The sequence below is a fragment of the Pelophylax lessonae genome, assembly GCF_965119305.1.
Source record: "Pelophylax lessonae genome assembly, chromosome: 2".
NCBI classification, from domain to species: Eukaryota; Metazoa; Chordata; class Amphibia; order Anura; family Ranidae; genus Pelophylax; species Pelophylax lessonae.
Genome location: NC_138769.1, coordinates 557,416,819 through 557,430,419, shown reverse-complemented (window position 1 = coordinate 557,430,419; position 13,601 = coordinate 557,416,819). Strand labels below are relative to the sequence as shown.

Genomic DNA, 13,601 nt, shown 5'->3' with positions numbered 1-13,601 from the left:
TATAACATAACTTGCATAATTCATGCTAAATCTAAAAAAAAAACCATGTTAAATAAAAAAGAAGATGAGATGAGAAAAATATACAGGCTGGGCAGTTGGAGCTCAGTGATCAGAGAGACAGAGAGAGAGAGAAACAAAGTTACAATTTACAAATAAACTCCTGAGCAGAGATAAGTGCTGGGAGGGGGGCCCACACAAGGGAGGGGGATTAGTGAGGGACAACTGTCTCTTTCTCAACAGATAAAAGCTGATAGCAGGGAGAGGGACAGATCAGATTCAGGTGCTGGAGGAAGATTCATGTATTTGTTGTCCATCACTAATCCCCCTCTCTGTGTGGGCTCCCCTGTGTGCTCGGGCCCCCTACAAGAGGGCTGGTGGTCCCCCCCTATCAGCGGCCCTGACCATACCCCACTTTGTGGGATATGTGAGGTAGGCAGCAGCCTTCTTGTCCACACCATAGCGACCTTTTTGAGTCAATGACCTGGAGCAAGTATGCAGAAACTTAAATCTAAAGGAAAGTACAGTATAGTGATGGCAGATTATGTATTTTGTGAGTGCAGGCTTACTTTGGGCAATCAGCTTATGGTTGTCATCGTTTTAAAATATTCACCAGGGACACTTTTCTGCCAGTGAACTTTGAGCAGTCATATACAGTACTGTCTTAAATGATTCTAAGCACTACATGCATTATTATATAATGTTTCTTGGTTCAATGCTCCATGTCATATAGGAAACCCTATATTACCTTGTGTTTGTATCTATCTCCCATGTTCGGTTCACCCCCCCACCCATACCTTAGATTTGTACCATTCCTCAGATTCTTGTAGATTCTTTACAGCGATGCTCTCGTACTGGCTGCGAATATCACGTAGCGCAGATGTAAGATCCGGCTGCTTTGTAGCTTCAATTTCCAGGTGTACTGATGGAGCCTGTACTGACACTTGCACATCTTGAAGTTCCTGTGTTAAAATATTTAATACACAATGTAAGATTATATAGAATGTAAAAGGGTTATATTGTTTTTAAAACCTTTTTTTAAAACCTTTTTTTAATTTATCAATCACTGTTAAGTCATTGCATCTTCAAAGTGCTACTAAACTCACAACAGTAAAATCAGTGTGTATATGCAGTTAAGCATGCTTGTTATACTCATTGTGGAACCTAGGGGGTTAATTCTCAGCATTGTGTAAAAAGACTGTTTGATCCAGTCTTCTCTGATCCTCCCCTTCTTTCACTCTCCCCAATATATCTCCCAATAGAACAGAGCCTTGGGGGCACTCTGTACATGCTCAGTTTGGTGTGTATTTCTAGAGAGGTGTTTGCTTGTTTTTGGGAGGGTACATGTGATCAGCACAGGGCCAATCAGCACTGTTTAGACAGAGGGTCAGGGGGTCCTGCAGCCTCATAGGACAATCAGGGGAAAATGAAAACTCCTCCTACAAGCTTTAACCAGTGTTCGGCTGGACACTGATAGAAGTCACAAGACTGCTATATACTGCTGATGAGAAAAGGTATTTAGCAGTTTATGTTTAATAAACTAAATGCATTTCCATGTTCTGTGTACTGTGGGAGACCAGATATAGTGAATGCAGGTTCTGGGTTTAGTAATACTTCAAAGTAAACCTGTGCTTTTGTCATTCAGGCTGCAGCAACAAGTTCCTGGGCTTCCAGAAAGTTCAGGTTCTTGGACTTCCAGAAAGTTCAGGTTCTTGGACTTCCAGAAAGTTCAGGTTCTTGGACTTCCAGAAAGTTCAGGTTCTTGGACTTCCAGAAAGTTCAGGTTCTTTGACCTGGACTTTCTGGCTTTAGCTCAGTTGCAATGTTTATTGATTCGCCTCGTCTGCTTGCAATTCTTAAAACCTTACCTGATTATAGAATTGGTAAAAATTGTGCTTCTCTGGTATGCTTGATTTATGTAGGTCTTTACTGTATGTGTACAAGAAACAGTATACAGTAGAAAAAATTGGTATAATATAACTATTTAACCAAATAGTTATTTAGTCAAAGGTGTCTTGCCTTTCCAGTCTTCTACAGTATTATAGTAGTGGTCCTATTATTAAAAAGGACATTCACTCACACAAAGCACTTTTCTCCTACCTACAATCCGTATCCTCCACAATTTGAAAAACTGTAATTTGTTTATTTTCCTTTTTAGACTTTGGCTGCACTATCTTCCCCCACCTTCCCCCGCCTCTATTTTCACCTAGGTAAGAACGAAAAGTCCTGAAGCCTCTTGGGACCTGCACATCAAACCCCAGAAGCTATCAGCTTCAACCCAGTGGCTGGAGGAGGGCAAACCTGGCACATTATCCAGTGGCTGGCTGCCTGAACCAGGAAGAGACAGCCGATTCCTGATGATGTCAGAAAGGAAGATGGCAGAACAGGATCAGGAGGATCAGATTAAAGCAGGACTACGCCAGATTTGCTGGGCATGTGAGTAGGTTTTTTTGAGGACAACCCAGTGAACAAGTGGGAAATAAAAAAAAAAAATGGATGGCAGGAGTGAAGTTCCTCCTTTAATTTTTTTTAATAAGTAGTAGAATGTAGCAATAATAAGTACTTTGATAGTAATCTTGGCTAAAAGTTTTATAGTATGCTATCAATAGTGTGTGAATCTTTCCAAACTGCATCTTATTTGTACTATTTTACCAGGAAAATATTTCTGAAGAATGCATATTCCTAATGCATATTCTTAATGTTAATGAACATGTGCAGAAAGTTGGCCGGTTGAGATGGATTGAAATTCAGATGTGCCGCTGTCTAAAGACCAGCTTCTGAAAAATGCATTTGCTGGAAAACGAGCATCCGATCAATGCTTGCAGCCAATGGCTTCAAGCGCTGATGAGTGTATTCTGGCAAGAGGCGGGGAGACGTTCCCCCTGTCAGAATGCAATAGCACAGCAAAAAAGATCCCCACATCACACATTGGGGTTTATTTACTAAGAATGGAGGGTAAAAAATTTGATGCAACTCTGCACAGAAACCAATCAGTTTCCAGGTTTCATTGCTAAAATGTATTTGAACAACCTGAAGTTAGAAGCCGATTGGCTACCATGCACAGCTGCACCAGATTCTGAGTGCACCAGTTTTAGTAAATCTACCCCATTTGTTTTGTTGCTGATCTGTCAGTTTTTTATTTCATTCAGCCTGCTGGTTGAATGAAAAAAACTGAACCTGTATATCCAGCTTTACCATTTTTGCCATGGCTCATCCATACCTCCTCATGAAGTTTCTTCAGGAATTCGATTTCATCCATTAGTGACTCAATTTTTCTTTCCAGCTCTAGACGAGACAAGGTTGCATCATCCACATCCTACGAGATAACCAACAAAGAGCTTACTTATCCACCATACTGGTAAGCTGCTTAGACATATATTGCTTGGACAAGTAGTAGGTAACATGATAGTGATCTTTTTCATGCCGAATTGTTTTGCCTTTCTTTTTAATGACTGCTTTGATTATCTACATGCATGTACTGTAATTTTTGTCTTTTGCATTTAGCCTTGGTATAGAACCGCATATACAATGTGCATAGAGATATGTGCACCACAACTTGCATTGTTCTTTCCTCAGCACAAGCAGCGACAATATTTCCTCTGCTCCATTGCAGGCGAAATATTTGACCCCCTCAAAGTAAAATCCTCCCTGTATTATAGTAATATGGCACTGTCTATGGGTTCGGTTTTGAGTAAATTTTTATTAACTGTGCTCAGACAAAAAAGAAAACATAGATAGACAATCAGAATACTGATGTAAAGCCTGAAATCTGAAAATAAATCTTTGTATTTCATGTGTATTACATTTTTATATTATTGTATCCCCCCCCCCCCCCCATGCATGCTTTGATTTATTCTTCAAGAAAATCCACATTTTATTATTCAAAAAAGCCTGTGATCTGCTATCTAGATTTTTTTCCTGGAATTAGAGGGAATCAAAACAATTTTTTCATTTTTCACCATAGAATTTACAGGCTTTTTGCTTTTGTTTGTCTTTTTAAGAGATATTAGCCTAGCAGCTCCTAGGTGGCTGGGAGCTTTATCTATTTGATATCAGGTATATACTTATTCAGGCAGTGCTGTATCAGGGAGAGCCAGACACGGACACACACCATCCCTGCTGCAGGAAGGGATGTTTGTCCATTGGTGGTGGGACGCTTGGGAAGTCTGTGTCCACCTTATCCCTACATGTCATGTTGTTACCATAACACTGAGACACCAAGTTATACAGATAGTCAATTGTTTCTTGGGTGTCTGAACACCGGCGGCCTTTCTAGTAGGGAACCTCTGTGGTGACTTATGGTGCCCCTTGGGGGGGGTTCTCCCTCAGACCCTTCCACCTGGGTGGAGGCACAGTCTATATTCAACTTTTAATGCACACATGGTTATGTACTATTCTAGCAATCTCAACTGAAATATTGAATAGATATACCTCCATGGCAATACCCCTGAAGAAAGGTGTATAACCTGAAACGCGTTGGGTAGAGTGGAGACTACAGAATTCTTTGTATCACATTTCAATGTTTGTTTGTACATCCAACTGTGAATTTTAACTTTTATTATTGTATACAATACTGTACAATATTGTATATTGGAATCTTGTTTAATGTGTACAAATAAAATATGTTTTTTTTTTGTTTTTTTTTATGAATAAGGGCAAACAGATCACCACAATCAAAGTCCTGCTTCAGTGAGGGATTTTGTTTCTTTCAGTTATTTTCTTCTACATATACAGTACATCTGGTTTCATACGAGAAGAATAAGAAACTGTTCTTAGCGTCAGCTCCTCTATGTCCATCCTCACTGGTTACAGCTTGTGTACAGAGATAAAACCTGGACATGTTGGAGAGTTTCTATGTCAATATGTTACATTTCAATACAGCTTACTAACATTTATGCACTTAATATCTTCTCTAAGATATGCTTGGCTTACCTTTCTGAACAGAACAAGGTTATTCTCTGCATCTTCTCTTTTGTGCATTTCTTCATCCAGCCTGTAGACAGAAATGAATGAACAATGACGCTTATCACATTACTCAGATTTGTTCTAATTTTCAGACCAACATATGTTTGCATTTTTTTATCAGATAAAATGTGTTTTCATTCTGAAATGGGTATTTTGGGTTACTATAATGTTGGTACAGTAGATCAGGAACATCAGTACAATTATCCTGACTTTAGATTTTGTCATGTTGGGAGGCATTGGGCATTTGTTAATCACAAGAGGGTCTGTTTGCCCTGATTCATAAGATATGGAGTATGGCCCCTTTCACACAGGCTTTCCAATCAGGTCCGCCTGTCAGTTTTTCAGGTGGATCTTATCGGATGCTCCATTCACCCCTGTGGAGCAGCTGATGTCAGCAGTGACATGTCCGCTGACACCAGTGTTAATTTTGGCATCAAACTTTGATTTAGTTTTAGTTATAGTCTTTTGACTAAAATGCCATTTTAGTTTTAGTCCCATTTTAGTCATCTGCAATTGATCTAGTTTTAGTCATAGTCTTTGACTAAAATGCCATTTTAGTTTTAGTCCCTTTTTAGTCATCGTATTTTAGTCGACTAAAATCTACAGTACATTTTAGTCTAATAAAATAATTTTAGTAAATGTAAATCTATTGTGTTTAGTTACATTGTAATGCATTATTTAATCATTTCTATAGATTTTCCAAACTCATTATATACTCCTGGAGTAAAAAAATCTAATATCATGTTATTATTTATGATATTAAGGTTTGAACAAACTCACAGATACAGATTTAGCCTCTCTGGACGGTAGTCTGAGGAGGCCTGTAATGCTGGACAGTGCTGGATGCTGGTCTCAGGTCTGAGGGATGGCCTGTAATGCACAGTGCTCTGGATGCCAACATGTTTGATTTTGCACATGTATTTCTGTTCATATTATGTACTAGTTTTGTATCGCTAGTTTTCTTTTCTCTATAAGTACTAGTCATCTGCTATGTATTTTCAGTAAATTCATTACCATCAGCACGCACACACTTTATTTGAGCACCACGCACTTTCTGGCATACATTTGTACATCCTCTTCATAAACATACATTATATTGCAGAGCAGCGCCATACCCATTATATACATGTTTATCACTAAACCATCCCCCTTTTTAGGGGCTGTTTTTAGGGGAGGCAGCAGCTTTTGTATATTACACAGTACCTCTATTAACATTGCGCGGATCCAGCTTTAGCATTTTTTTATGGGATCAATTTCCAAATTACTAAACCATATGAAAGGAATGTTTTGATGCATTGGGATTAATAAATTTGCTTTTAGGGCATATGAAGGATTTGTTTCCACTATTTTGTGGCACAATTGGTGCCAAGACAATTTTGTTTTGCCCTTTTCTGGACCAAAACCCCAGGAGCTATGAGGTTGAACTCGATAAATATCACCCTGCTTCTACCTGGAGATATGATAGGTATCAATTATCAGTTTTGTTCAATCACTTCTGGATCGGCCTATTTCTGACACTTGTTGTTTACAAGTTAAAATCATTTTAACTTTAGGTCTAGGGCCTAATATATTGCTCCCGCTCTGACAATCGTGGCGATACCTCACATGTGTGGCTTGAACAGCGTTTAAATATGTGGGCGGAACTTGCGTATGTGTTTGCTTCTGCGCGTGAGCTAACAAGGACGGAGCGCTTTAATTTTATTTTCCTATTTATTTTATATTGAATTTTTTATTTTTACACTGTCCTTTTTAAAAAAAATGTTTTTGATCACTTTTATTCCAATTACAAGAAATGTAAACATCCCTTGTGATAGAAATAAGCATGACAGGACCTCTTTAATGTGAGAGCTGGGGTCAAAAAGACTTTAGATCTCTCATCTACACTAAAAAAAAAAAAAAAAGTCATTTTTTTTTTAATGATGAAAAAAAATTGGGCTCTATAAAACCGTTGCAAGGAAGTGACGTATGACGTTGCTCCGGTCCTCCAAGGCCATAGAGTCAAGTGAGGGCCATCTTGCCCTCACTGGACTTTCTGCCTGAGAGGACAGTGGACCGGATCGTTTTTCCCGCTATCAATGGCTCCGTTAAGCGGGGAAAGCGTCTGGGAAGAGGGGGGCACCTCTCCCGCCATCTATAAAGGGGAATCCGCAGAGAATCCGCTGCTGGGACCACCCTTATGTTAAAGCGGGCTGCCCGCCATTTAAAAAAATACCGGGGTTATGGCAGCTATCTGCTGCCATAACCCCGGTATTTAACGTCAAGGTACCGACGTAAAACTGCGGCGGGCGGTCCGCAAGTGGTTAAACTGAACTTTAGCTAAAAATATTTTTTCCCTTCAACTTGTGCTCTAACTTACCTGTAATAAAGTATACAAAATAACTCCCAAGTGCAAATGGTGAAATATATAATCCAGGGTGATGTGCGTGATCACAGTAAATGCCAGATCCCAACAGGGAAAAATTGTATGCGCTCACCAGAAGAAATGGACCCAAACTACCGTATAGTAAATGGGTCAACCAGGCTCATATGGTATAAGGTGGGTCTCCAAAGCAGTGCTGCAACCTCGAATGCTCCAGTAGTACAAGGACAGCACACTGCGTATGGCTCACACCATTGCTGGAACACCCCTGCTTTTCTAAACAAGTCATCAATTAAATGGGAGCTGCCTTCTTCTTGCGATTGCATACTGGAGCATCCAAGGTTGCAGCACTGCTATGGAGACACACCTTATACCATATGAGCCTGGTTGACCTGTTTACTATACGGTAGTTTGGGTCCAGTTCTTCTAGTGAGCGCATACAATTTTTCCCTGTTGGTGTTGGGATCTGGCGTTTACTGGGATCACGCACATCACCCTGGATTATATATTTCACCATTTGCACTTGGGACTCATTTTGTGTTCACCTTTTCTTCATTAATAATTTGTACATTTGAGTGGTTTATATTCACTTCATCATTTGTTTTCAGCGCTGCATTTTCTATATACTTTTTATATTTTGTCAACTATTTTGTTAGTTGAGTGTGCTAGCAGCTTGTCTTATTGATAGTGCAGTATATTACACTTTTACTTACTTTTTTTCTTACTGTAATAAAGTATATCCTACGTCATGCAGGCTGATGGATCCTGTAGAAATCATCTGTGCAGTGATGACAGGTCCTCTTCCTGGAACTGAACTTTTGGCACTGGGTCTCTGGGTTTAACTCAATAAAAGAAGCTCCCAACGAGGACCCATCCCCTCCTTTCTCTACTGAGAAAAGCCTGTGCATTGATCACACTGAATGTAGTACAATCTGTGAATGGGAGAAAGTCTAATGAATGACAAGATTCTTCCCCCCATTCACAGATTGTGTTATTTGCAGCGCAAACAATGCACAGGCTTTTCTCAATGGATAAGAGGGGAGGAGAGGGTGTGTCCTCATTGGGAGCTTCTTCTATTGAGTTTAGCCCGGAGACCTGAAGCTATTAACTCCCTCGGCACCGGAAGCTCAGTGCCAGGAAGAGGACCTGTCATCTCTTCACATAAGATTTCTCCAGGATCCAGCAGCTAGCAGATGTGGGGCATACTTCATTACAGTCAAGTTAGGTTGCTAAAGCTGGAGGGGAGAAAAAAAATAATTATAAGCGGATTTTCAGACTAAAGGGGTTGTAAAGTCAGAAGGTTTTTAAACTTAATGCATTCTGTGCATTAAGAAAAAAAAATCCTTCTGTGTGCAGCAGCCCCCCCCCTCCCCCAGCCCCCCTAATACTTACCTGAGCCCCCTCTCTATCCAGCGATGTCCATGAGTGCTTCAGCTATCCAGAACTCTCTCTGCTAATTGGCTGAGACACAGCAGCGGTGCCATTGGTTCCTGTTGCTGTCAGTCAAACTTAGTTAGATGGGGCGATGGAGATGGGGCGGGGCCGGACGGCAGCTTGGCGTCTGAATGAATACACGGAGCTGCAGCTCGGCTCAGGTGCCCTTATAGCAAGCTGCTTGCTGTGGGGTCACTCAACAGGAGGGAGGGGCCAGGAGCTCCAACCAGGGACCTGAGAAGAGGAGGATCTGGGCTGCCCTGTGCAAAACCAACTGCACAGAGGAGGTAAGTATAACATATTTGTTATTTAACTAGGAAAAAAAACGAGACTTTACAATCACTTTTTGAAGTCTTACTCAGTTGCAAAGACTTATGTCAGATTGAAATTGCTTACTCATTGCACACCGTAAACTTCTTTTCCTGTCTGGAGGCAATCCAGTATCATCCAGTCTTTTCTCCCCAGCCTTACTGTCCCCGGCCCACCCCTTTTGTTTATTGAATTTCATGATTTGCCTGAATTGCATGTAGACACACCCAGTGGCGTCATCACTCCTCCATGCAATTTAGGGAAATCATGCAGTGCAATAAATAAAGTATGCAATGAAATGCAAAGGTTTTATTGAAATATTTAATTAGCTCCTTGATAAGATGAGCAAGGAAACAAAGGAAGAGGTACTTTCCTTTATTTGATCCAAAATGACTTTCCAACAATTTTCCAATTCTTATCTTTGCTAAAATATGAAATGTTATGGCTAGGTAATGTTCATCCTGCCCCTGGGTGGCTTTGGTGAAGAGCTGTAAATCAGTGAGGTAAACCTATACAACATAGAAAAACATCCAGGGCATTTTTTGGAATGAAATGTTTTGGTTTATTAGGTACATTACTTTTACAATAAAATTATTTTGCACATTGCCATTTTTTGAACTTACAGAAAGCATTGTAGTGCATTGGTTGCCATGAACATTTTTCGTTTTTTCCAAGTTGTATTGCTATTAGTATATCATAATGCATGTGCAACTCTCTTAGCAATAGACTGAACACAGTAGTGCAGACAATGCACTATTATTTTCTTCTTCATTAATGCAAAAAAGTCCACTGAAAATCACTCCTATCCTTCTCAACTGTCCAATTTCACAAAAGGAGTGTCTTCACAGAGAGACAAATGGATGCATGCCAACTATTCTGTCTTCCCTAATTTATGTAACCTGTCTTTGTTTTAGCTCATCTTTAGTACTCTGGCACCATATGAGATTTATTTCAGATAATTTTACCACAATTAAACATGAATTGTAATTATCATGCAATTATCATGCAATTAAAGAACTGGACCAAGGGGTTAGTGTTTTTGGATATCTGCGCATTATAACCCTTCCAATAAAATAATCCCCTTCTGCTGACCACCAAAACTAAACCAAGTAATTTGTTTCATATTTTGTAATAAAACTGCACTACTGCTGCAAAGCTTTCAACTTGGTGGTCCAGGATAGACCATTCCCCTGGGAAAAAGAGGAGAACAAAGAGATAAAGGATGCCTGGCAACCAGGCCCCTCCTATCTATGAAAAACGCTTCTGTGAAAGCTTGATGGAGACAAACCAACATCCCATTTAGATCCTAAATGTTAAGATGTTCATTTTTCACTGATGTACTGCTCATGTTAACTATAATATGACTTTTAGAGGAAGATGAGGAATTTAACTCCAATAAAATAAGTATGTAATGCATAAAGTAAAACTTCTTTAAAAACCAATGCAGTTGAAAAAAAAAAACAAAAAAAAAAAAAAACATTTTATTACAAATTATACTTATGAATTGTTTGCCATATATGGTACAAGTTCTGATAGAGTGGATGATGGGAAGGTATTATACAAAGAGCAGCTTTCCACTTCTTGCAATATGTTTGTAGAACCACACCCTCAATAAAGAAGGTTTCTGCTCAGTCAGTGGTTTACCTGTTGGGGGCGCTCTCTCCCTTTTATATTACATCACATGGTCATGGTCTGACAGGGATGTGATAAGGTTGTTCAATTTCCTCTTCTCAAGTATCAGAATAGGTAATTTAGCAGATCATTTGTAAAAAGATATTTAGATTAGCCTGTCTTTTTTTTTTTTTTTTTTTTGTAGGATCTATTAAAGAAAATTAAATAATTTTAATAAAAAAAATGCTTGCTGTACCTAAATAACTATACTTGGTACATTATTTAATGAAGAAACTATAGAAATTACAATATATATTTTATTTCCCCAACCCTTCTGCCAGGTTTGCTGGGCTGAAAAGATGAGAAAAGACAACTTGTTCTGTTTTTTTTTTTCACATTCTTTTATATTCTTTTATATTAAAATGATACATTTCACCCAAGGGTGCCAGACAGCTGTGTTTTTACAAGGATAATACTATTTATATACCTTCAGCAACTTGGTATTGTTATTCCCCAGTGGCATTTTCCCATTGACCTGTGACTTAGGTCCATGAATAAATAAGCTTTATTAAAATGCTACCGAAGGAGCCTTGAAATTATATGCAATACAGTGTAAGCTCTCTCACAATGCACCTCTTCAAAAAAGAAAGTATTCATAAGTGCTGTGTTATCTGAAGGGACATCAATAGAACACTTGTTTTTTGTTCCTTTTAAAAAGAATAGATGATAAAGGTTAAACCATGCTTATTGTATATTGGCCCCTGATATCTTTTCTACATCCAGTACCGATACTGCTGATTAATATCCCCCCTTTTTTTGGAAAAAAAATATCCCCCCTTAATTTGTTTTTGCACCTAATTTTTGTTTCAGTTGCCTGATTGCCTAGGTGCTTTCCTAATACTTATTCTAATATCTCAGATCCAAACCATAGGTTAAACTACATTACTTTTTACAGGAGCAAATTTCAGTCTTTTTTGAGAAACAATAATACATCCTATCCCTTTAGATGCACTATTAGTTATAGCTACTTATAGTTATCTAATTGGAGGAATTGACCCCAAAAGACACTTATTTCCAACAAATACAAAACACACTTTAGAAGATTTTTGGAACTTAGGATGTTTGTACATTATAGTTTGAACCACAGCATTTGGGAATTAAAATTTAGCTTGGATAACTCTCATTTAATATGTCTTTCGTATTTTTAGTCCTAAAAACATCTGTACCAATTATATTATCCAGAAAGTGACCAAAAATGGACTGTCAATATGATGTCTAAATGAGCACCTTTACTATCAGTTTATATATGGTATCTGTCTTTTAGAGGCTGGTTTATAGGACAATTCCATCCAAAAAGCTAGATTCATAACTAAAACACATAAATTGTAACTTTTACTACATAAAATCTCAAACAATGGTCATACCACTGATGTGCTATACTGCCCCTTTTACAAAAAGGAGATAGTTATGCGGGTTGTACTAAAAACAAATTAAATTACTTTCAAAAGAATTTGAAAGTAAACTGACAGGTGTACTTACATAACTGCCTAGAGTTGATTTTTAAACATCTATATAAAATTAAGATACTATTGTTACCAGGATATTAAAAAAAAAAAACACCTGATCACGTTTACTTGTGGAGATGTTGGGGAACAGTAAATCCCAGCAGTCCAAGCAAACTTGGAGTGTACAGAAACATAGCCTAACAGATTGATGCCCCCACAGCTGTAATTCTTACATCTAACTGGTGTATATCACATCCATTTAGCATCAATCAAATCCAAATTGGCCCGAGTATGTGTATGTATAAATATGAGTTAGGGACCTTATATTGCAAACTTCTTGAGGGCAGGGACTGATGTGGATGTACAATATAAAATGAATATAATTGATAGTGCTATATAAGTGCCTCAAATACATAAATAGTAATATCAATTGCACCTATAATAATAGACATAGCACATGGTGCTGGGAATTGGTTTGGAGATGTCTTTTGAAAAGCCTAGTGTTATCCACACACCCTGCCCACCCTAGAGACTCTCACCTCTGCTTAAGCAAGTTCAGGTCTTCTGCCAGGTTGTCTCTTTCCACCTGAATGTGGTCCCTGTCCTTGCCTAGGAGATCCAGCTGTCTGCGGAGCTCCCTGAGCTCTTGTTGGCACAGATCTGCTGCCCTGGTGGGCTCCTTGGACCTGGCTTGGTTGATCTCTGTGACCAGCACTGCATTTTGCTGCTCTAGGTATCGAACCTTTTCTATGAAGCTGGCAAAGCGGTCGTTCAGTTCCTGGAGTTCAGCCTTCTCATTGCTGCGGGTGGTCAGGAACTCTTGATTGAGGGCTTCGGCCACTGAGAAGTCCACTCGGTCCAAACCAATTCGGACTGGAGTGCTGGACCTTACTCTGAAGGCTGAGGATGAGGAACGACTAGAGGCAGCAGGAGAGGGGCTAGCAAAGTGTCTAGCAGTTGAGTACCTAGAGGAAGAGGAATGGGACACAGGGGACATAAGAGGAGCCCCAAAAGTGCGGCGGTAAGAGGTGGATGATGTGGATCTTAATCCAGAGTGACTCATTTTGAGAGAGGGGCGCTGGAACTCTGGAAAGATGCTGTGTATTGCTTGTTCTGGGATGCTGAATAGAAAGACTGTGACTCCAGTGAGCTGCTTTATAAGGCAGCCTGGATCATGATTGTGCAGTGACTGCCCCTCCTTATGGGACCATGTTTCTATTATGTAGAGATGAGGGAGGAGGGGGAGGCTGTGTCTGCATCCATCCTACCACACCCAATAGTACCAGTGCTGCTGAGACAGAACTTGGTGACTTTCTTTATTCTACATTTAGGAAGCCTGGCAGATGATATAGCAAATTCACAGTAACTAGTACTGTGTGATGGAGCTTGATAATATAAAATACCTGCTCTCCCCATCAATT

The 13,601-nt window shown here is 39.4% G+C and overlaps 1 protein-coding gene across 1 annotated transcript in view; it reads right to left on the bottom strand.

Moving 5' to 3' along the window:
* Window positions 1-13,340, bottom strand: part of PRPH (peripherin) — a 41,762-nt gene extending 28,422 nt beyond the window's left edge. Inside the window, exons 1-4 of the mRNA XM_082247160.1 lie at window positions 12,720-13,340; window positions 4,930-4,990; window positions 3,218-3,313; window positions 795-959 (exon numbers count right to left, since the gene is read on the bottom strand). Of these exons, the coding sequence (XP_082103286.1) occupies window positions 795-959; window positions 3,218-3,313; window positions 4,930-4,990; window positions 12,720-13,243 (846 nt within the window). The 5' untranslated portion in view covers window positions 13,244-13,340. The remainder of the gene's footprint in view (window positions 1-794; window positions 960-3,217; window positions 3,314-4,929; window positions 4,991-12,719) is intronic.
* Between the last annotated feature and the right edge of the window lie 261 nt (window positions 13,341-13,601).